Source organism: Chelonoidis abingdonii, chromosome 4, assembly GCF_003597395.2.
Source record: "Chelonoidis abingdonii isolate Lonesome George chromosome 4, CheloAbing_2.0, whole genome shotgun sequence".
Taxonomy (NCBI): Eukaryota; Metazoa; Chordata; order Testudines; family Testudinidae; genus Chelonoidis; species Chelonoidis abingdonii.
In genome coordinates, this window is record NC_133772.1 from 57,862,105 (window position 1) to 57,886,169 (window position 24,065).

A 24,065-nucleotide genomic window follows, 5' to 3' on the forward strand; every position below is an offset into this window, starting at 1 on the left:
TGAGGATATGATTTGTAAAGGAAGAAAAGGGAAGTCCAATCTTCTCAAAGAGCCTACTGGTCCAATGAGCAGGTAAGACAGAAGGCAGAAGATACTGGAGTAGAACTGTTGGCTGCATGATGTGTGTGAGTTGGAAGGTTTTGCTTTGTTGAACATTGGGCCACATTTCAGTGGAAGAAGAAGCTGTACAAGTGGGATGGACATTAAACTACCAACTCAAGAGGAGGGTGATAAGGAGGCAAGTGTGGTATAAATCTCAAACTCAAGATGCCATGAACAAATTGAACTGATGTGGCAAAGAATAAATTTGTCAACTGCTTAAATACCAATGGAAGAAGTCTGGATAGCAAGTAAGAAGAATTAGAAATGTTCATCGATGAAGGAAAAAAACGTACATAACTGGCCTACCCGGTGGCACGTGTCACATAATTAGTAATAACCCATTTAGGAAGAATAGAGGGGGTAAAAATGGGGGAGTGGGAGGAAAGGAGGCACTTTACAGTATAGATACTTGTTTTCCAGTTATTGATAACTCAGAACCACAAGACCTTGAATGCATCTGGATCAATGTGCTAACTAACAAAGCACAGGACAGGGTCTGGTGGGGTCGGGTATACAGTCCACTGAATCAAACCAGAGAACACAGTTGTGAGTTCAATCCTTCAAACCCCGGGTTGTGAGTTCAATCCTTTAGGGGGCCACTTAGGGATGTGGGGAAAAATCAGTACTTGGTCCTGCTAGTGAAGGCAGGGGGCTGGACTTGATGACCTTTTGAGGTGTCTTCCAGTTCTAGGAGATAGGTATATCTCCATTTATTTATTTATTTTAACAGGTTGAGTTATTCCTTAAGAACTACTGTGTGTTGACAGAACATTGCTGTTATAAGGGAGTTCAATTTGGGAGATATACGCTGGAGGTGTATTGTAGCCAGTAATAAAAGCATCATTCCACTTATTACAAGTTATAGATGATAATATTCTAACACTGAAGGCACTGCACCCAACATAACCATTTTGGTCCTCATTATGACAAAGATGAATTAATCACTGGATTGCATGTTGGTGGTTGCCTAGGAACAAGCAAGCATGACCTGATTACAAATTCTGGGCAAACAGAGGAAAGGTCCAACCAGTAACTACATACTTGGTGCTTCAAGACGGCTGATTTCTTGAAAGTGAGGAAAATTATGAATGATATTGACTGGGTGAAAAAGATTTAGACAGAAAAAAGTGAATGAAAATAAGGAGTTCTTAAAGAAGAGAATTTATGAGATGAACAAAAAGCCACAATTCCACAATCAAGAAAAACATCAATGTTGGGTAAGAGTCCACCCTAATTCAGTGGGGAAATGGAAGCAGCAATTAGAAATAAAAAGCTAATATATGGGAAACAAGGGGAATAGTCAGCAATCAATATAAATTACAAGTTATAAAGTGTAGAAAATTGCTTTGCATAGCTAAAGACAAAGCATGGCTGGCAGGGCTAAGGACAATAAGGAATTTTTAAAGAATAGTAAGAACTAAAGAAATCCTAGCAAGGATACAGGCATGTTACTAGATGGAGATGGTAAAATGGCTAATGTTGATGCAGAAATTGTTCCATAAATATTTATGCTATTTGTATCATATGAGGCTGCCAAACTACTTTCCAGCCCATCAGCTAGCCCTAATAACATGCACCCACATGTACTCAGAGTTGGCTAAGGATGTCAGGCATCAGGGCCTGCAGCGGAGGTAGTCTCCAGGCAACCTAACAAGCACAGCTGGCCTGTAGTAGTCAACCTAATTGGCTGCACCGCCTGATTGGTTGGCATAGATCAACTCTTACAGCCAGCAGCAGCAGTTCAGCAGCTGCTTAAAGCATTTGCCCATGGCTGCCATAGCTTCTGCACCTGCTTGTTCCCAGCCTTGCGCCTGAATTGGACTCAGCCTTGCTCCTGTCTTGTCTCACTCCTGGAAACTTGGTTTTGACCCTCAGCTCCAATTCCTGGCTTCTCCTCTGACCCTTGGCTCTGAAGTCTGGCCTCTGACTCTGCTTCTGATCCCGGACTCTGAGCGATTGATGCCTACTCCAAACACTAGGCACAACTGCTCACACCCCAGTCACCGATAAAGGAGAGCTGTGGCCCACCAAAAATAAATTTTTGAATCGCAGGAAATTCCAGAAGACTGGAAGAGAACTGATCTTGTGCCAATATTCAAAATGTAGAAGTGGTATGACCTAGCTATCTAAAGTCCAGTTAGCCTGACATCAATCCCAGGCAAAATAATGGAAAAGCTGATGGATTCAGTTACTAATGAGTAAAGACAGGAATATGATAAATTTCTGTCAAAATGGTTTGATGGAAAACAGGTCTTATCAAGCAAACTTGATTTCTTTCTTTGACACTGCAAGTTTGGTTGATAAAGCACTTGCATCCACTGTGCAGTCTCCTATGTTGAAGGTACAGATCTGCAATTGGCCAATTAAGAGTCGTAGCCTAAGAGTGCTCTACAGATTCCTCGCTGACACTAAGCTCTCACATAGCAACAGGTGCAAATAATGCTTTCTGCCAACTTTGGTTGGCTAAAAGATTCTGTCCCATCCATGTGGAAAATGACTTGGTCTTACTTATTAATCACCTCTTGTCTGGACTATAATAACGTGATACACCTAGGCATGAAGCCTTCAGCAATTAGAAAACTTCAACTAATACAGAATACCACAGGAAATCTCCTCAGCCATGCAGGCTTCCATTGACACATCACTTCTGTCTTCCACTCCCTACCCTGGCTTCCTATAGAATTTTGCTTTGAGTTCAAGGTTTCAGTCCCTATTTGGAAGGCACCCAGTGGCCTGGGCCCAGGATATCTAAAAGATTTCCTAAGCTCCAGAACAAAGACTGTGTGTAGTTGAGAACTCTGCTCCTCAGGCACAATGGAATCCTCTACAAAAAGGATAAAGCTTGTCTGTGCAGCAGAAAGAACTTTCTTGGGGCCAGTCCCTGAATGTAGAATGAATTGCCCCATCACAAACCTCACCACCTTCTGCTCCAAGGCACTTTTCTTTGACCTTGCCTTCTAACACATATCAACGTGTGGTTTTTATTATTTAAATATAAATTTTAAACCCTGCAAAAACAAGACACTCCACTGCATATGCTTCTATCCCTGGGGAGAGGATGAGAGAACAAACAACATGACAGATGTGTAGTCATGCTATTTAATGCACTACTGGAAAGCGCTCAGATACTGTGGTGATGAGCATGATAAAAGAACCGTTACAGAATAGATATAATATACTTAGACTGAGCACCACATGACATTTAAAAATACATCAATGCAAGATTAGTTTTAGAGATCTCATCACATTAATGAGTGAATGTGATAAACATTTAAATTACTAATTTATCTATAAAATAATCCAGTGGGGGTGAATACTCTTTTTTTTGTTGATTTTTACACGCATATTGTATGTTTACTTTAAAAAAAACACAAAATAAGAGTTGGCTAATATATTTGTCAGACCAGAAATAAAAGTTCACCTCTTATCTCTTCATAAATTATCAGTCACAGGCATGTGTCACTTGGGATGACCCAATATCTTTTTTGTCACACAAAGCCAATCACACACCAACTCTTTATTTAGACTCCATGTACAATATGAAAGTGGAGTGGTGGGGTGATGTGGCAGAATACTGGGCAAGAACAAAGCTTTGCGCTATTTTAGCTCCTTCAGAACAGTAGGACGGTCACAGGGATGTGTCACTGGGGTTAAGTCATTTTGTCATGTACTGCCAGTCAAAACCCAGCTCCTTATTTGACTATTTAATTAAAGAACTAAGTAATTAGTAATTTGTTAACACATTCAATAATTTTAATCTGATCATGTTTAATTTTACATGAATGCATTTTTAAATAATATTGGCCTTTGAATAAGGAACCGGGAATAAGAAACCCACTTCAGCCTTGCTTTTGACAGCCATAATTCACAAATATACACAGACTCCTTTTCTCCCTATGAACGCCACACTATCAAGCCAGTGCCACTGTTTGCTGACACTCCCAGTGAAACATCACTTACATAGCCACCTTCTTTGTCACTGTTTGCATTGCTTAATGCACTGAGCTGCTAATGCCACAACCATGGACATGGGTGCAAGGGTGCTGGAACAATTTGCATAGGGAGGGGCGGAGAGCCCCTGAACCAAACTGTTAACCCTGTATATGATGGAGACCACTTCAAGCCAGGGGGTGCTGCCATACCCTCAGCACCCCTAGTTCCGGCACTTATGCATGGGTGGGGTCAGAAGTGTTGAGAAGGGGCATGCTCAGAAAGCATTCTCTCTACAGAGAGCACAAGAAGGCAGAATTACTCTGAGGCACTCTGACAATTTGGGTATCTGCCCTCACACAGAATTAATAAATTGTGCAATTATAAACTCTCTGTATCTTTACCAAGCTGAAAACTTCATTTTGAAGGTGGGGGCTTGTTGCCTTCTCTATGGTCTCTGCCCCCAGGCTGAACCATGATTTCAAAGTGTAGTGATACAGCACTGGCAACAGCTAATTGTTCAGGACTATCGGCACCCACAGAGGCCTTACCTGCGGAGAACAAAAGAGTAACTGCATCCTAAGGAAAAACTGTTCTTTTCAACTTCCCTCAACAGGGAGCTGGTGGATTTAGAGAGAATTCCCCAAGAAGTACATACCATGTCTATACTATGGACCTCACAGTGACACAGCTGTGCTGCTGTAAGGTCTCCTGTGTAGCCACTCCATTCGAGCGGGAGAGAGCTCTCCCACCGGCATAGTTAAACCACTTCCAATGAGCGGCAGTAGCTATGTTGGCAGGAGAGTGTCTCCCACTGACATAGTGCTGTCCGCACCGGCATTTTTGCCAGTGAAACTTTTGTCGGTCAGAGGGGTGTTTTTTCACACCCCTAAGCAACAAAAGTTTTACCGACAAACTGCTAGTGTAAGACATAGCCTAAGCAGGAGGTTTTAAAGAGGACTCATGGTGGAAGACAGGAAGGAAACATACAGGAAGTTAGGACAGGAGAAGGGAAGTGTACAGGCCAGCCAAGGTTTGAAGGAATCATGCTGCCAGTGGGAAGGGGGTATGATCCAGACAACAAATAAAGGGCAGCTGTCCTTGCAGGATCACTTCTGCCACCACACAGCTGCTAAGACTCCCCCTTTTAAAAAAGAAACTCATGTTTATTAAGCTGAAATTTCAAAGATTCTTTCAAAGTTCAGTTATAACAACAAAGTGTCTTGTTCTGATCAGATAACAGCCACTTCATGAAAATCTGATACATGACCTTTCCAGGTTGTGAATTGGCCTGGAATGAAATTGCAAGTATCTCAGATGTGCATATAATATTTTTCATTTTCAAAAGCCACTAGACAAAGTTCTCCTGTCACCTATCAGAGATCACAAAGAGCCAAATTCTGCTCACCGTACTTATACAAGTTACTCCACTGGAGTCAATAGGCCTGCCTGTGTAAGATGAGCTATATTTGCCCAGAAAGGCATTACAGCAGTACTGTACTGTATATTCAACCCACCTGACAGTGGGTTTTCCAGTGAATTCCTGAATCAGTAAAAGCTTACTGAATTGGTTTAGGAATGCAGAGATTTATTACAAAAGGATTTTGGAGAAACAGGGGTGAGTGAGGGAATACCTTCTGTTGAGCCAACATCTGCTGCTGATAGAGACAAGCTTTGAGCTGAGACAGAGCTCTGCTTCAAGTGGATTTTGCATATACTCAAAACAATTAATGGATTTTTTTTTTGTACTAATGGGGAGAGTTAAACTCTGTGTGTGTGTTTACACAAGGGTGAGAGTCAGAAATCAAAGAGGCTTGAAAAACATCTTTAAAGAACAGCTCCTGATGAGACTTATCTTTTAGGAGCATAGCAGCAGCACCTACAGCTGTTAGAGTGATAATCTCCTGTGTGGCATCGTGTCAGAGAATTGAAGACTTTAAAAAGGACAAGTACCATTGAGTTCATATGAATTGGATAACCTGACTCCTGTGCTCTGCAACAAACACAATGATCTGTACATAGCCTACCTCATACATCACTGACTCTAAAATCCGAGAGGATTTTAGGTGAGAAGAGCAAACTAATCCTAGGAACCAAGAAGGGCTTTTTTAACTAGTTTTTTCTGTTTCCTATGTATACTATCTCTGCGTAGCCTCCTCCCAGATAATCTATTACATAGGAGACAATTACCAAAGCGAACATATTAACATACCTTCTTCTCTGTATGTTAAAGACAGAAACTTCTAAGTTTTCTAAGTCATGCTAAGTTTTCTTGGTGTTTCTGACTAAGCAGATCTGGTAGAGTGCATTGGTAAGTATAAAATAAGATGAATAAACTGAGATTTACTTTCCTACAAAGCTGCTCTGCACAAACCAAATAACCTCCCTTTAAGCAAAGACTAAAAAGCAAAGATTTTATAACTCCAGTGAAATTGATATTAACTCTAGCCTTTATTGTCACTGCTAAAATAACAGATCTATGTTTACTCTATTCCTTTCAGTAGAAAATTTCAGCATAAAAAATTCTCATATTCTTCACTTGTAACATGAATTTAAGTGACCCCACTCATTCACTGTGAAGGAATATGAGAAATATCTAATTTCACCTCATTTTTCAAGCACCCCAATCCATTGGATTGGAGTACTGGATACTCATTGTGGTGTTGTTGCATATGCTCTGGACTCTAACATATAATATTATTTAAGCATTGTTTGGGGTTCTGTTCAGCCTTTAATAAAGATATGGGAGCAGATCCTGAGTGGTATAAATTGCCAATGTAGCTATGCCAATTTACATCAACTGAGTATGTGTCCTATTGTCCATTTGTAAAATTCACATCCAGGTTCAGATTGAGCCTTTCCAAACTTCAGATCCAGAATTTTGGTTCAGACCCATCACTAGCTAATATGTTATCCATTTTCCACTCATCTCTTTAACTAGTTACACACATGAAAATGTCTGCTAAAGCTTCATTTCACATTATCCTACTTTCTTTAGCAATCTCACATATATGGTGCAAAACATTATCATATGCCAGGCACTTTTGCAGAGGAACCAGATGCTGTGGGCACTGCATGGGTGTCAACCCCACTGTTGTTTCATCAACAGCCAGCAGCATCCAACCTATTCCAGCCTTCAGCTGAAGTTTGTTCAGTGCATACCTTTTTCTTGTTTCATTGGACTTGGCAGTTTTAATGGTGCTCCCATCCTGAGCAATTTCTCTCTCCTGGGAGGCAGGAGCATCTCTAACTGGAAGTGGTAGCACTACAGTCTCCTGAGTCACAGGTAAAACCTCATCTTCAGCTCCCTGCTGACCTAAATGCTGCTTGGCATAGTCAAAACCTTGTACTGGCTGCAGAGAAGGAAAAAAACAAAAACTGTGGGATTCCAACATGCATTATATGTTAATACAATATCTTTTGCTATTACCTATTAGCATGCTTCATCACTGCCAATTATCTATATTACGGTTATGGCTGCAACTTTTAATTGTAGCACGTACACTTAATTATATGTGCTACAATTAAAAGTTGCAACCATAACTGTAATTTAGATAATTGGCAGTGATGCAGCATGCTAATCAGACTTTTATTCAATATGTTTTAAACCATTAATGGATATTAAATTGTACTTGTTTTTAGTAAGATAATTGAGAAGTTAGAACTGAATGTAAAAAAGAAAGAGGAAAAGAGGAACAAATATAACAGAGGTTTCATATCCATTAGCAAAATACAGATGTCATTTTTTCTTGGATACATGTGGTTGACAGAATTCTATAAACATATATGAAAGCACATTGAATGATGAGATGATAGTGCTTTTTTTGTTCCCTAAACAATTCAGTTTTACCCTCACTGTACCCCCAAAAACATGCCCAGTAACATTTTCCAGTAAATAAGATGTCAAAATTATAAGCCTGGTGCTTGAAAAGGCTCCTTCAGGCTCTTTTGATGTTACTGAACGTTTTGAGTTATTCGGGAAAAATATCCATCCAGATTTGAACTTTACAGTTGGACCAAAATAGTAAGTTATCCACAGTATCTTCTGCTTTGTATAAACATTTGTTTCACTTCTGTCCCTTATGGCAATAAACCAGAGACATATTTTGTAGGTATCTGAGTCTGAAAATTTTACCATCTCTAAGAAAAGATCAATTTCATTCTGTTGAAGGTGGTTTGTCACATTTTCAGTCTCCTACTTAACACTAATGCTGATTTTTTTAAGATGTATTGACAGTGATATTCATCTGATAAGCAGCTCCAGCAGAAGTGCACTAAGGAGATACTAAATGGACTAGCATTGATCTGGACCAACAAAGTCTCAGCACATTATAGCAGCGAAGCTTACACCATATCAGAAAAGCTGGCCCCATTAACAACCATTTCTCACAAAGGACAATGCTATCTCCCCCGTTGGGAGCTTTATATCTTCCCAACACTCTGAAGGGGAAAGTACCAAAAACGATGCCATTAGATCAACTTCAAGGGAGGAGTGAATGAAAAAAAAGGCAAGAAAGTCACATGAAGGACAGAGAGGGAGAAATACCATAAGCCATCCTAGACGCTAATAAACTGAGTAAAATTAAGGGTTTAAACTATTCATTATATATGTTAATTGTTAGCAGAGACCATCTTATTATTCTGTAAAAGGGGTAATAAAACAGAAAAGCTGTTACCAGACTGGTTAACAGACATTACCATCCCCCCTTAAAAATGGATCAATATGTTACAAAGTACACTTCAGTCTTTAAAGAAAGGCAAGAATCAGCAAACAAATATTTTGACATAACTCAAAGAGTGGTGTAACCATGATCCGATTCCAACAATGCTATATCTAATTATTTTGAGGTTTTACTTATCCCACTCCCCCAATGACAAAACTGTGTTAAAGGAAGAGCTGGAGAAACCATTCTCATTAGCTGATATACTGTACTAAACAACAACATTTGATCTTGGAACTCTGCTTTGTAAAAGCTCCCATGAGCGGATGGCTTTAGCACCCCAAAATAAATTGGCAAGACTCAGATCCGTTATAATGATTTGCTCTGCACTGCAAGGAAAAAGATATTATTTGGCAAGATTTCTGAGAAAGATCTAATGAGTGGAATTTAGGTAAGGCTATTGAAATGATATTTGAACACAACTGCTCAGGTAATTTCTTATATTGGCTGGATGAGACTAGAACAAATGGTATGGGTTGCTGCTGACATTTGTTTCTTTGGAATTAGGGCTGGCTGGAAAATGGAAATCCCTTCCTGTGAAAAAATTTCACATTTTTGAATATTTTTATACTGAATCAGTACACAAATACTTAAGAATTAGAAATTTTTCCCACAGTAAAGGATTTTCAGAAAGATTCCATTTGGAGAGAATTGAAACTGAATTCTCACAGCTGGGTTCAGTTCAGTCTCTCTCACTCCCTACAGGAACCAGTCTTTCTTCTGGCAGCTGCTTCCTCAAACCAGCTACAGCTTCCCAGACTTCTGTCCTGGCAGGGCCTCCCAGCAACCTAAACTGAGCATCACCAGCTCTCACTTGAGCGCCCTCAGTCCTCTCCTTTATAAGAGACCTGACTAAAGATCATATGACCAGTGAGTCAGATGACTCATTCTTGCCTCCTGAAGAGGTGGGTTTAGCTTGTCATAGGTGGACAGAATACTATCTCCCCTTAAAGGGCCAACCACCCAGTGACACCTAGCCTATAGAATGATATTTAAATGCAAAAGTTTTCATTATCCTTCCACCATTTGTTCACTAATTTAATTCCATTCACACAGGAAGGATTCTGTGAAATGATGGATAGGCAGCTCTAGCTGAAGAACTGCAGTGCCCCCATTAACAGTAGCAACAGGACTGCAGCAATGAATAGGCAGCTCCACTCTGCTAGTTTTCTTGACATAAAGCTTCTGAAATCAGATCACATAAAACTGCACCTCTAAAATACTAAATAAGATGAATACAAAGGAGGGCTCTCCTCACAGAATTTTAATTTCCTTTATTTTAATGCAGAACAACAAAAAAGGACCAGAAACGCTGACTCTGATAAACAGATTTCAAACACAAAATATACAGAAGTGAGATTTCAAAACAGTTTCTTGAACTGGAAATATCTACTGCAACTCCATTTTTTAAATGGATTTTGGCCTGGAAGGTTTGCAATAATCAAGTGGTTTCAAGTACTTTTGTAATGAATGAAATTGTACATGTTTACTTTAAAATATACTATACATGTTACCATCAATCATTTGTATTTCAAGTTTTACATTTAAGATTCTGTAGTAATTATAGCACTGGTAATTATTCTCATGCCAAATAGGCTCAAACTCCAAGTAGGTTAAGATGAAAATATATTGTTCTTCTTGAGATATTCTTATTTCATTATCTGCCAAAAATACATTTCGCAACACCATTTTAAGCAGAAACATCAACGTCAGAGACAGGAAAGACTATTTAACCATCCGGTCAATCTCCTTGCCAGTGCAGAATTATTACCTCTATCATCTGTCCAATCTATACCTTCCAGCTAGAGCTGACGGAAACATTTCTGACAAGAGTTTTCCATCAGAAAATTTTGTCAAGAACGTGTCATTCAGATGAAATGTCCTTTTGAAAAAAATCAAAATGAAGCACTTTGATAAGGTTGAAACATTCCATTTTGACCTTATCAGAATGCTCAGAAAGCAAGCAGGGTTTTTATCATTTCAGTCCCCTATCTGCGAAAAGAGGGAAGTCAACAAGAAGAGTGAAGTGACAGTGATGTGCACACGTGCTCATCAGCCTAAAAACACCTCACACAATCCTGGCTTTGGTGGGTTGCCCAGCCTAGAAGCTGAGATTTTAGTAATGTTGTAGCCCATCTGGGTAGGTTGGCAACTTTTTCCACTATGGGGAGATACAGTACTTTACAACAGAATATGTACTTTATAGAAGGAAATTCAAACAGGGGACTTATCTGTCAGTGCCCCTATAATTTACATGGCTCATTAAGTAAAAGGGAAGTATCATTTCCTTAATTCGCTGTAAACTATATTTGCAAGAAGTATGAAAAAAGTAAAAGAAAAGAGTGGTGGTGTGTGTGGGGGAAACGGTTGCCATTTCTGCATTACTAATTGGCTGGAACAGTTCTAATTTAGGACTAGATTCTCAGCTTCTGTCAAAGCAAAGAACTTTCACTAGTCAACTCTTATTAGTGCTAATGGGAACTGCTTAGCAGAAATTCTGTGCATAGAATTGAGAACATCTCTGTCACAGGACAAGGCTTCTCCCCACTTCTAAACACTCACTGCTAAGCCTAGTAAGAAGGTTTATTCTCTTAACAGAGGCAGGTAAACAAACAGAAAACAGTCTTTTACCTCACTCCTTCTCTGCACAGGGTGTCAACTAGACACCCATGTCTGGCCCATACCAGCCAACTCAGGCTCGAGGGACTTGGGCTGTGTCATTGCTATGTAGCCTCCCCAGGGGCCCAGGCTCTATGACCCTATGATGTGGGAGGGTTCCAGGGCTCTGCACAGGAGTTCACTCTGCTCCTCTCCGCTCCACTCCACTCCACTATGGCTTGGCTTGGCTTCCCCAGAGACAGCCTGTCTCAATCACTCTATCTTTCATCTCACATTTCCTGCCCTATGGCAGCCCAAGGGTAGCCCATCCCCCTTTATTGGCTAGATTGGGCTCACCTCTTCTTCCACAGGGAGCTGGGCTCAGTTCTACTCACAGGGACCAGCTACACTGTGACAATCTATCTTAGAAACAGATCAAGGTTTGATTTTACATTTTTATCTTTTGCTCCCCAATTGATAGAAGAGACAAATGCCATGGGTGAAGCATGCTTAGTCCTGTGGGAGGGAATACCATCTTCTGTATGGTTAGACAGAAGTTGTTATGGGGTCCAAGGAGAGTCCTATGTCTAGCCCTTCTAGGGAGGAAGGATGATTGCTTTGGCAGAAGGTCTCAAGTGGGGGACAGAAGCACAAAGCCAAGGGAAACTGAGGCACTGGCCTTTCATCTCACCCCAGGAAAAAGCAAACAGGTTCTATAACAGCTGAGGAAGTCCTAGCCTGAGTGTACTGACCACTTAAACTCTCACATGTCCTTTAAACATGTTTAGGAAAAGATCTGAAGAATGAACACTGGGAAAATTAATGAATGTGCAGAGACTACACATCCCCTGCTTGAACAGACACTTACTTTAGCTCTCTGAGGCAGATTCATCATGGTGTCTGGTTTGAAATCATTCTTGTTCTTCCTGCACAGAACTGCTGTGATGATGATGATGATAACCGTAACCACAGCAATAGGAGCCAGCACTGCTGCAATGATCCACAGGTTGTTTGGTGGGTTTTTCACCACAGCTGCAAAAAATTGCAAGCCAGAGAGAGTCAGTGTTCCACCATCAGTTGCTATGTAAAAGCAACAAAAGAACTAGCTGGGTACTTCCTTAAATGGTCTTCACATAACAATTAGTACAAAAGATTTATTATTTATAATAATTTGTTGGGATTTCTACAATACAAATAGATCAACAGATTTCTATGATCAATCCCTGAGCTCTCTTCTCTCAAATTCCATGTTCCTAGTGATAGACAGCTGCAGAGCATTCCTCTGATTCCTGAGATCAAGAAGTTGGATGAGGTCTCACTCAAATGGCTCTTTCAAATTTTAAATAAAATAATGTTGAATGAAACAAGCCATAGGTGTTTTCCTAAAATAAAAAGCCAGCAAAGCTTGGACTCATAGTTTGTGTTCAAAATTTGTACATTGCACCCAGTCCAGCTCCTACAGAAGACATTGGTGCAGACTCACAGCTGCTATAAATTTCCATAGCTCCTTTGAAGCCAATGAATTTAAGAGAACTCACACTAGCTAAGGATCTGGTTCATTGAGAGTTTTGCCATCGACATCAGCAGAACTGATCCCTTTGTAGTGCTGCTGTTGTGCTATAGCTTTTTTGGCAGTCACAGAATGGGAATCGCAAAGAAGACAAAATTTGGCACCTAGGGGGAGTGGAATATAGGGGCTGGGAAAAATCATTTTCAGAAATATTGATAATTGGACCAGAATATGAATTATTTCCATGTATTACCATAGTGCGTAGGACAAACCCCACTATGCTAGGTGCTGTACATCACAGGACTAATGCATATTTCACCCTATATTACTTGTTAGAACATGTTTACCTAGAGGGCACTCTAAGATTGCATTTTATTTGAGTAAATTGCCACTTAAATCTCTCAGCATATACATCTAATTAGTGTACATATTAAATCTCCTCTGTGAAATAAATGCACTTTTTTCTCATTTCATTTCTTTTTGCAAATGAATTTTGTTTTTTAATTTTGTTTGACTATTAAATTGTTAGGCTTAACCTGTATTCTGTATTTATTTTCCGATCTCACTGGCTCCTGGCATGGAAAAGGGCAATTATGAAAATACTAGTGTGACATTTCTAACAGACTTACTCCACTTTCTATTTGACTTTACAGACTATAACAAGGACCAGATTCTGCAAAGTGATGCATGCCTTCAACTGCCACTGACTCCACTAGCTGTCATAGGCTCTTTGCACCTGGTAGCATCAAGTCCTAAATGTATAGCATCTGGCTACCAGTAATTATCACAGTATAACTAGCTAAAAGCCTGTCCGCGGCTTGATCCTGTCATCCTTGGACACGTAGACCTCCTTGGAAGTCAGTTGTAATTTTGATGTCCCGGAACAACGCAATCAGGTCCTGAAAGGCATATTTTTGCACAGAATCTAAACTTGAATAATATGTTTAATTAGATCTCAAAAAAGGCAGTGTAGTCTCTGAATTTTAACCAACAGTGTCCCTCTTAATAAGCAACGTTCACTACTTTATGATCTTAGGTCATTAAATCAATATCTTACTATGGGCTATTTTTTGGTTTGGGGTGTTTAAAACAAAGTCTTTAGTCCAAATTTTACCTAACAACATCCACTTTAATAACCAACTACCCTTGTGAGCAGCAAGCAATTGTAGATGAGGTTTATATTATGAGCACTGCAAAATGTGCAGTTCTTTCAGAAGAATGTAGAGAGAAAGGGATGATCATGTGGTTCATACAAAAGACCGAGACTCAAGAGATTTGGGTAAGTCACTTGTGTCCTGAATCAATGCCCAATCAACAGGAGTCTTTCCACTGACTTCAGTAGGCTTTGGCTCAGGCCCTTAATCTCTCTGTCTCAGTCCCTCGTCTGTAAAACCAGGACAATAATATTTTTTCCCACCCTTGGTCTGTCTTGTCTACTCAGATTGTGAACTCTTTAGGATGGGGACTATCTCTCGCAATGTATCAGTGCAGCACCTATCACAATGGGGCTTTTCCAGGCACTAATATAAAACAAACAACAATGCATCAAAATGAAGAATTTGTAAAATATCTGTCTTGTAATTACAAGGAAATACTTGTACTGTTCAAAATGAGGCAATGGGAATATTTTATTTTACTAGCAACGTATTGGGATGCTTTGTCTCTTCCAGTCAAATCATCCAATCTGAGACTCTTAGCTAGCCAAGTTCATAATTTCCTTTAATGATCATCTGTAAACTCTTGACTTCACCTTATATGGAAATTGAATACGTACACCTACAGATGAGCAAGGTCTCCTAATAACACCATGCAAGTACAAGGTCAGTTGAGCTCAAATCTTGCAAATGCAATATAGTCACTCAAACATCCATTTCAAGAGTTTAAAAGCATGTACAGAGGATAAGAGGACAGTATGTTTTTCTAATTTACAGCCATTTTAGCTGGAAAGGCACTTTGAAGCATTTTTATGGGAAACAATGTAATTTAGAATTTGAGGGAATGTAATTTATGCAAGCAGGAGTCAAAAATCTCTGTTTGCTGAACAAAGACTGAAAATCAGTAATACAGCGTGATCAAATCTAGGACCAAACACAGGATGTATCGTACTCACTGGAATTGATATTGCACCTCTTGAGCCATTTTTCTGACTTCATCTCATGCTTATAGCCAATATTTTAATCATTTATCAAAATTATTTCTCCTTTTTCTATCAGTGTTCTTTGTAGTGTCTCTAATGTCAGTGTTTCCTCCAAACAGATGGAACAGCTATGCTTTCATACGCAGCAAGTGCCACCTGGCTGAAGATTTTACTTAAACAAGTGCATTTGAAATTACAGAGTGTGAGTTAATGAGCACGTCCCATAATTAATGTTGCATTTTGAATATTCGTTCTGAGAAATAACAATAAATGTGATTAAAACTGGAGATTGAAAACTTAAGAAAAGGATTCTTACGATCAGCTTGTACTTGGATGACATAACCTAACGTCAAGGCCATCCTTTGAGAATCAACAGTACTCAACATTTTGGCAGCTGCAGTTCCCAGCAGAGGTTTCCCATTGTATAATGTATAGTAAGTCAGTTCAGCGGGCTCCTTGGGTCCTGGAATACGCTGCATTTTTACCATCTTATAATAAAAAGAGAGAGAAAGAGACAGACGCCATGTTTATATTGTACCATCACTTAGATCCTGATTCTGCACAGAGCCACCTCCAGGCAGACCTCTGCATCTGTCAAGAATCCCATTAACATGCCACACAAATGCAACTCAGTGCAAAATTTCTTATAAGATTTCAGGCCCTTACATTGTTTCATAGCATTGCTTTGTTTACGAAGCATACAGCAGTCCTTCCTGACAACTTTTATAAGAATCTTTTAAAAATATTTCTAATTTGAAATCCCTAGACTAGAAAACAGAGGCAGTGAAAAAAAATAAGTAAAATAGTAAACAAAATGTCAACTCTTTTTGGGGTCTCTAGAGTGTAGCCCTATTGTCAACTTGCTTCTGTGCCATGAAAAAAGCAATTAAAATGAGAGAAATTTAAATGTGCTTTTATTTAAAATTACACTTTGCTGGTATTCTGTGGGTAACAAATCCTTACCCACCACAAGCAAACAAAAAGACCCTTTTGGGTTTGTTCTTTCATATTGGCAGAGGTCTGAAAGTGCACTTCTTTATCCTTCCTGTGTTAAGTGGAGTTTTGCTAAATGTTTATGATCACATGAAGAAGAAAAGGATTTTTCTTTTTTGCTTTTGTTATGGCCTCAATGTTTTCATATAACATTTTCCTAAGATTCACAATTTTATCAAATAAAAACGCCCCCCCCTTTTAATTGTTTCATATTGAAAACACAGAGAATTGTGGGGAAGACGTTTGCAATGAAAATACTAGCAAACAGTTATTTTAAAAAATATTTCACAGTAAAGAAAGTTTGGAGGAAGGTGCAGAAAACTCACAACTTAGCTTGTGAAATTTTGCGGGCTGAAAATTTTGAATTACATGAAAGTAGGGCAGCTGCCTAACTTTGGTATAGAAACAAAATAAGCTCAGGTGGAATATACTGACTGGGAATTGAAATCTCACCAAAGAAAAGACAAAGGTCATTTCATAATGCAGTATTCTGTCTTATTCAGTAGTAAAATATTCAGGTTTCAGACCCTCATTTCAGAATGTGATCTGTGTCCCTGCATAGAACAAGGCCATATTAAAAAAAAAACAAATAAAAGTTAATTTTAAAAAATCCCTGACTGCTTTGCATAGGATCTCATCACAATAGACTCATAGACTCATAGGTCAGAAGGGACCAGTATGATCATCTAGTCTGACCTCCTGCACAAAGCAGGCCACAGAACCCTACCTATCCACTTCTATAACAAACCCCTAATCTATGTCCGAGTTATTGAAGTCTTCAAATTGTGGTTTGAAGACCTCAAGCTGCAGACAATCCACAAGCAAGTGACCCATGCCCGACACTGCAGAGGAAAGCGAAAAACCTCCAGGGCCTCTGCCAATCTGCCCCGGAGGAAAATTCCTTCCCGACCCCAAATACTGCGATCAGCTAAACCCTGAGCATGTGGGCAAGACTCACCAGCAGTAATGCATAAATCAGATACAACTTTTACTTATTGTGTCAGTTATATGCAAGAAGACCTACCAGAAATCTCTTCACTTTTGAGAATATAGCAAAGCTCTTACTGAAGTTAATTTAACTACTAGACTCTTTCTACTAAAGTTTACATGCTACATAAACATATATAGTTAGCAGAGAGCAAAATATTTCCTACTGCAGAGCAACCACTGTCTATTTCCAAAGAGAAAAGAAACATGAAAACATGCCTGACTTTGGAAACAGAAACTCCTTTGAGATGACCTGCACAACTCTCACGCTGGCTTGGTATTCATGAATAAGGACGTCCAGGGCCGGTGCTTCCATTTAGGCGACCTAGGCGGTTGCCTAGGGCACCAGGATTTGGGAGGGCGGCAATTCGGTGGCGGGGGGAGGGTTGTCCTTCTGTGCTCCTGGTCTTCGGGGCACTTCACCGGCAGGTCTCGGAGTGAGTGAAGGACCCGCTGCAGAACTGCCGCCGAAGACCCAGAGCGCGGAAGGACCCCCGCCTAGGGCGCCAAAAACCCTGGCGCCGCTCCTGAGGATGCCCAAACTCATTCCAATTAACTATTTTGCACAACAATCCATGCAGTATCTATGCACCCAAAGCCTTTTTGAAATAGTATCTGGATACAACTTGTATTCTATTGATCACCTGCACAGTGTAGCTGCCCACGGTAGTAGCACGTTTAAATCGCCTTCCTTGCTGATGGGACATCACGAACAGTGGGGCCAACCGCTGCTCCATTAGTCTTGCAAAGCTTTGGTTGTTAAGTCCCAGGAATGTAATGTCGACCCCTTGTATAACTGTGGCAATGGAGAAAATCTCATATCAGCAGATTGTGCATAGATGGATTAAATAATACATGCCTGCAATAGTGTATGTGACAAAGATATACAAGCTATCTTAGAAGAAAAACAATCTGATAACAAATTTACACACACTAAATAATTTCCATTTTGGGTATAACATGACTTTCTGTTTCCAGCCACTACACTGTTTTTCTCAGATAATCCAACAGCTACATTTCTACACACAGAGAATAAAATCCTCCAACAATGTTCTCAGCTTTTCAGTTTACCACAAGGTCTTTGAGTATCTCTACATCTGCACCAAGCTTCAATGCAAAATAAAAGCAAATCTATAAATGAAAAGCATAAGAACAGACAAGCCTCAAGAAGGTTATCAAAGGACAATTATATGCATTTGTCAGGTAAAGGGACAGTTTTTCATCCAAGGGTCTGTAAATCTGAAATTGAAATTCTACAGGATTCAGTTTGTCAAAACATTGTGTTCTAGAGCACTGAATGATTTGTGAATACGTCTGATTTAATAAAGTCCAGTAAATTGTAAAGCACATGCAGTATACTTTACATAATTCATACTGTTCACTGAAGTCATTTCAAAACTTTAAAGGGCTTACCCTTGCAGTTGGAGTTATGTTTTCAAAAACTAGAATATCTATAGTATCTCACTGAAGTTGCTGGGAGTTTTGTGTCTGCAAGAACTGGAGCATCAGGCCAGGGCCGGCTCCAGGAGTTTTGTCACCCCAAGCAGCCAAAAAAAAAAAAAAAAAAACCCCGATCCCGATCTGCGGCAATTCAGCGGGAGGTCCTTCGCTCCAAGCGGGAGTGAGGGACCCTCTGCCGAATTACCACCGAAGCCCTGAAAGTGCCGCCCCACTCCCGAGTTGCCGCCCCAAGCACCTGCTTGATAAGCTGGTGCCTGGAGCCGGGCCTGCATCAGGCTCATTGAATCTGATCCAAAGCCCTCTAAGGTCAGTGGGAGTCTTTCCATTGATTTCAGTGGGCTTTGGATAAGGCCCGTGATAGACTATGATCATCTTTTACATAAGGGTAAGGCTTCATCTCAAAAACATCACAACATAACATAAATAAGTTAACAAGGATACCAAATCACAGGGAGTATACAAGAGAATTTCATGTAAGGTTCTTTTTATTTTCTCTTTTGAATTAATAGTAAGGATTCCAAGTACTGACACAATGATATTGTGAAATTTAGTTTTCTATTGGATCAAAGATGCCAAAAAAAACTTTACTGGGCCACCTATGACTTCTAAGTGTAAAAAAGATGCTCAGTAGGAGTGTGATATAGTGAATATGATTACACTATAAATACAGCATTCTCTGCTGAGGTACTAAAGTTATATAAAGTTCAGATTCAGAAACTCTTTTATCCAGAGACAGCAAGTGAGTCATCATAAACTTTGTTACATTCTACAAATATTCATTTTTTCTGGGCTTGAATCCAAACCTCTTTGAATTTCAGATTTAAATCCAAGACCTACATAAAGTACTAGACACAGGAGACTGCCACCACTGAAGCTGGCAAAAATCACAGCTGTGCCCAGGAGTAGCCATAAATAGGTGAATAGTCCTGCTATATGCAATGGGACATGTTCAATGTGACTACTATTCACTTTTGTGTGAAGTTACTCACTGATGTGTTCACTGGACTGAGTCCTAACAATTCTCCTGAGACAGAAAAAAGTACCTGTAATCACCCAGTAGTCTCTAGTAGTTTCCGAGACATCGAGGTTTGGATACTCCAAAGCTTAAAAAAAACAAATTAAAAATTACTTCATATTCCAACATTATACATCTCAAAACACAGAAATTAACCAAGCCCTAGGAAATAAGGCTAAAGTGTGGCTTTGCCACAAGCCCCACGTATGGGGCAAAACATTAGTGTGCTGCCCAGGAGACACCATGGCTTCAAGGGTCACAGTCCACTTCCCGATTTGTCCCTTGCTTTGTGGGAGTTGGGCAGCGGTCAAAAGTAAACTGTGCCGAATCTATTCCTAGCACAACATACGTGCCCCAGTGCAGCTGTGCCAGCTGGCATATTGGGAGGGGATGGAACCAAGGTACCTTCCATTCTAGAGACACCATCCTTGCTCTGAGACTTTTAGGGACATTTATGAAAAAATTAGGGAGGAATTATGGAAACTACTTGGAGCAGCAGCAAGTGCCAAAGGTATGAGGCCAAATGTACGCAGGTGGCCTGGGGCAGCAGCTTGAACGCTTGTGGTGCATTTTAGATGCATGGTAGAGTAATAACAGCAGTAAGCTGGAATAACATTTAGTAACATCAACTTCTGTGACCAGGAGTGACTATGATATTGACCATATAGTCATTCCTTTGCAAACACTTCTGACACCATTTTGCGTGTGTGGGGGGGGTGTTTTTGGCTGATTTTGTCCCTGGGTTGGGGCACTGATAAGAGGCAAGCTGTGACAAGTTTGAATGGGTTGGGGCACGGGATTCACTGCCCAAGCCACAGGCTGCATGTTGCTCTCTAACTACCCTGTGTGGACCTGCTGACATGCTTTAGATACCTATAGCACGTTAGCGTTTACGGAAAACTAGGGAAGGCTGGCACCTCTGCCATTCCCTACCTCTTCCTGCTCACAACTGCAGGATGGGGGAATGCAGACGCTCTACATAAGCTGTTCTTCCCCCATGGGGAGCCTGTGTAAGGGATTAAGGGGACATTTAGTGCCTCCTTATTCCCCTGTGCATCTTTACAAGCCAGGACATAATTTGTTGGTAAATAAATAATAAAATAAACAAGGGTTTGATTCTACTAGCCCTACTCAAATACACATTGAACAGAGCCCCACTCATCCCATAGTCCCATTGAAACCAATGATTTCAGTAGGACTGCTCAAGGAGCAAGATACTATTTAATGTAAGGCTAGCAGAATCTGGTCATAAATAAACAATATATAAAAAGAATACATTTAATATATATATCAAATATATCTGTTTGTGTGTGAATTACAGATAAAACAAACAAAATGACTCTAATTCACATTGCCAAATTATATGGCGTCAAACATTCAGAGTATAATGTTAAAATACCACCATTCATAGCGTTATGCTGAAATTTACTAGATGGTTGTGAGAAACTCATGTTTTACATTTTGACCCTCTTGCACTTTTACATCTCAAATGTGCCTTATAATGTGAAATTTGTTAGCAATTAATTCACAATCTAGATCTGCAGCTTTTTTATTAAAAGGGAAAATGTGGAAAGGATTTAATCTATGGCATACAGCAGCTTTCATTACTGTAGAATTTTAGAAAATAAAATAAAGTGATTTGAAATATTAAATTTTGCAAAGCATCTGACTATACTCAGTAATTACTTTTTATAAGTAATTGTATCATCGCTTATTTTAACTGTCTTCTTCCTCTTCGTATGGCTGATGTAAACGTATAATTTTATATTCAGATGGCTGATCCAGATAATTGCGTCAGAAGTAGTGGAGTGTATCGCTGTAATGCCTCCTTCATATTTGTGAATCAGGCATGGTCTGTTCTGGGTGACGACATTCGCACATCAGAGAGTTTTTAATTTTTCGTTTGTGCAGCAAGTATCCACACCTGCCACGATTTGTGCAGATGTCGTTCAGGGTTACTTGGGCTGTGCATATATATGATAACTCCTGAACGCTCTGAACGAACCATTACAGCCTTCTGGGAAACAATGAGTTTTCACAATGCTCAGAATAGTTATCTGGTAGACTGATACAGTGATGAGCTGCCAAAAAATTAACAACCGGTTCCCTCCTCCTCACTCCATGAGGGGTCGTGCCCCCTTCCTGGGACCCCGGGGCCGGGGCCAGAGCCGCTCGGCTGCAGCCAGGTGCTCGGACGGAGCAGGACTGGGCTGGGCCCTGAAATGCCTCCCTGGAGCCCTCCTCGCTCCCCCACCCCAGCTTATCTTGCCAAGCTGCTTCTTGTTTCTGAGCCCTCCCGAGTCCCAGGCTTCCCATGCAAACATCTGATTCGTGGGAAACAGGGGAGGGGGAGAAGAAGGGAGAGGCAGAGCCTTCAGGGGAGGAGCCCAGGAAGCAGAGGTGAGCTGGGGCCAGGGGCAGGGCGGCCCTTTTAGAACCGGTTGTCCTGAGACAACCGGTTCTAAAACGGCTTCTAAGTTTAACAACTGGTTCCTGCGAACTGGTGAGAACCGGCTCCAGCTCACCACCGGATTGATACCATTATGGTGTCAGGTTAATAAGCACAAAACAATTTCCTAAGTAAATATTTACACAACGGTCAATATCAGTCTGAGGCTATATATTTTGCATGCGCAGTAGGTTCATCAGTCAGCTGCATACCTGCTGTGGAGGGAATTTAACCAAGACCTGCAACTTCTCTTTGAAGCCATTATATGCTGTGCTACAGCAGCACTAGCTAAGGACTTGATAATGCCTACTAGGCACAGACCTGTGCTGGGGGCAGTGAGGAACTGCGTTACCTCATGCGGAGCTCTGGCAGCAGGGCTGCCTCTACCATTTTTGCCACCCCAAGCAAAAAAAAAAAAAAAGGCCATCCGAACTGCCAAAACAAAAAAAGAAAAAAAAGAAGAAAAGCCCCCCAAACTGCCATGCTTTCTCCATTGGTGCCTGGAGCCGGCCCTGTCTGGCAGGGATTCAGCCTCAGTGAGAGAACGCCTTCCAGAGGATCCTTGCACATGAGGAACATGCCAACATGCCTGCTGCTATACTGCCTTTATGCAGGGCAGAATACTCCTCTCCCTTGCACACCAGTCCTGCTGTGGAAGCTGGTTTGGAGAGTGGGCCAGGGCCTTCGTCCCAATCCCTCTGGGATCTCTCTGTGCACCAGAAGTAGCCCTGAATCTACAACAAGCACATGGAATTGTGTTGGCCACACAAAGAGAACAGGCTCTTTGTGCATGACTCCTCTTTCACCTGCATAAAGTTCACAATCTGGAACTGACAAACGTGTGAGCAGGCTGATGCTGTGAAACTGTTCCAAGATGGAATTGTCTCAGGCAGTCTGAGATGCAGTACAGTTAGTGATGCCAAACTGTACAGTTTCAACCACAGCAATTCAGTTCCCTGCACTGTGATTGGTTGTGATGGGCTGATTTGTACAACCATAGTATGGTTATTTCTCAATGGCAATCCACTACGTGAATCCCTGTACTCTGAGTGACAGATGGCCATTCTACAAAGGCAGGGTTAGGCTGCAACTCCTGGCCTACTTGCATTGGTGAGTGAGCAGTTACTCATGCAAATGACTTCAAGGGGACTATTTGGAAGAGTACCTCATCATCAGTGTGAGAAAGGGGGGCAAAATATGGGTCTATATGGTTATTTCTCAATAAGGAAGAAAGGACCAAAAAGGTGATTTAACGTTTCCCCAACTTCTCAAGTGTGACAACACTGTTTCCTTAGGCCAGGAAATGTATTACAGTTTCTAAGGATTTTATCTTAAGATACAAATTCCAATAATTCAGAGTTAGGAGCAATAAGCTGTGCTTAGCCCTGCCCTGTTAGGACTAGTTATTGCAACACATATGGAATGGAAAACAACACACTGAGAATCCCATGAAATGGATAGGTCTGATAGGCTGGGTCCAAGACAGCGTTTGAGCCTTATCATTGAATTTATTGGCTACTGTAGGCTTAAGGCAGATCTTTATTGTTATTCCAACACATTCTTTAATATTTGAGAAGTGTATCATGAAGACTTATGCATAGTAAGATCAATTGGAACCTGCCTTCTTTTAACTCAAGACCACTATTACACATTAATGTTCCCCCATTGTGTCTTTGTCTCCATTTACACTGATCTTTTTCTGTGAATAGCAAACTTGTAATTATACTGAGCCTAATTTCAGAGGCTGAATTTAAATGATCAAGCAAAAATCCTCATAGCCACCAATATTCTTGTGTCTTCACTCATTTTATGGAAATCAGAATATTACATGGGTCAAAGAGAATACACTCTGTGCGTACTGCCCTAAGGCACGATTTTCACCGATTCACAGCATCCTTGCCTCATAACACGGAGAAATAAGAGGCTGCATAGCGTGAAATGAAAACTTCATCCTGAAATATTTAAATCTTGTTTGTGATTTAAAGAAATGTCTTGCAAAGTTAGCTTAAGACACTCAGAAAAAGCACCAAAGAGTTGTTTCAAATAGGTTTTTTAACACAGTTCTTCTGCTCTTCCCTTCAAGGCCTTCACCCATTCCCCACTCTATTGGTTTCAAAAGCACCTGGATCTGTTGACATTCAGAGCACTACTAAGTCCATCTA

At 40.5% G+C, this 24,065-nt stretch overlaps 1 protein-coding gene across 4 annotated transcripts in view; it reads right to left on the minus strand.

The window, feature by feature from the left end:
- Positions 1-24,065, minus strand: part of KIAA1549L (KIAA1549 like) — a 104,348-nt gene that overhangs the window by 63,416 nt on the left and 16,867 nt on the right. For all 4 annotated transcript variants that reach the window (XM_075065201.1, XM_075065200.1, XM_032769828.2 and 1 more), the window contains 5 exons: positions 19,483-19,542; positions 17,623-17,774; positions 15,315-15,486; positions 12,220-12,383; positions 7,195-7,385 (listed from right to left, as the gene is read on the minus strand). In XM_075065201.1, coding sequence (XP_074921302.1) covers positions 7,195-7,385; positions 12,220-12,383; positions 15,315-15,486; positions 17,623-17,774; positions 19,483-19,542 — 739 coding nt within the window. The remainder of the gene's footprint in view (positions 1-7,194; positions 7,386-12,219; positions 12,384-15,314; positions 15,487-17,622; positions 17,775-19,482; positions 19,543-24,065) is intronic.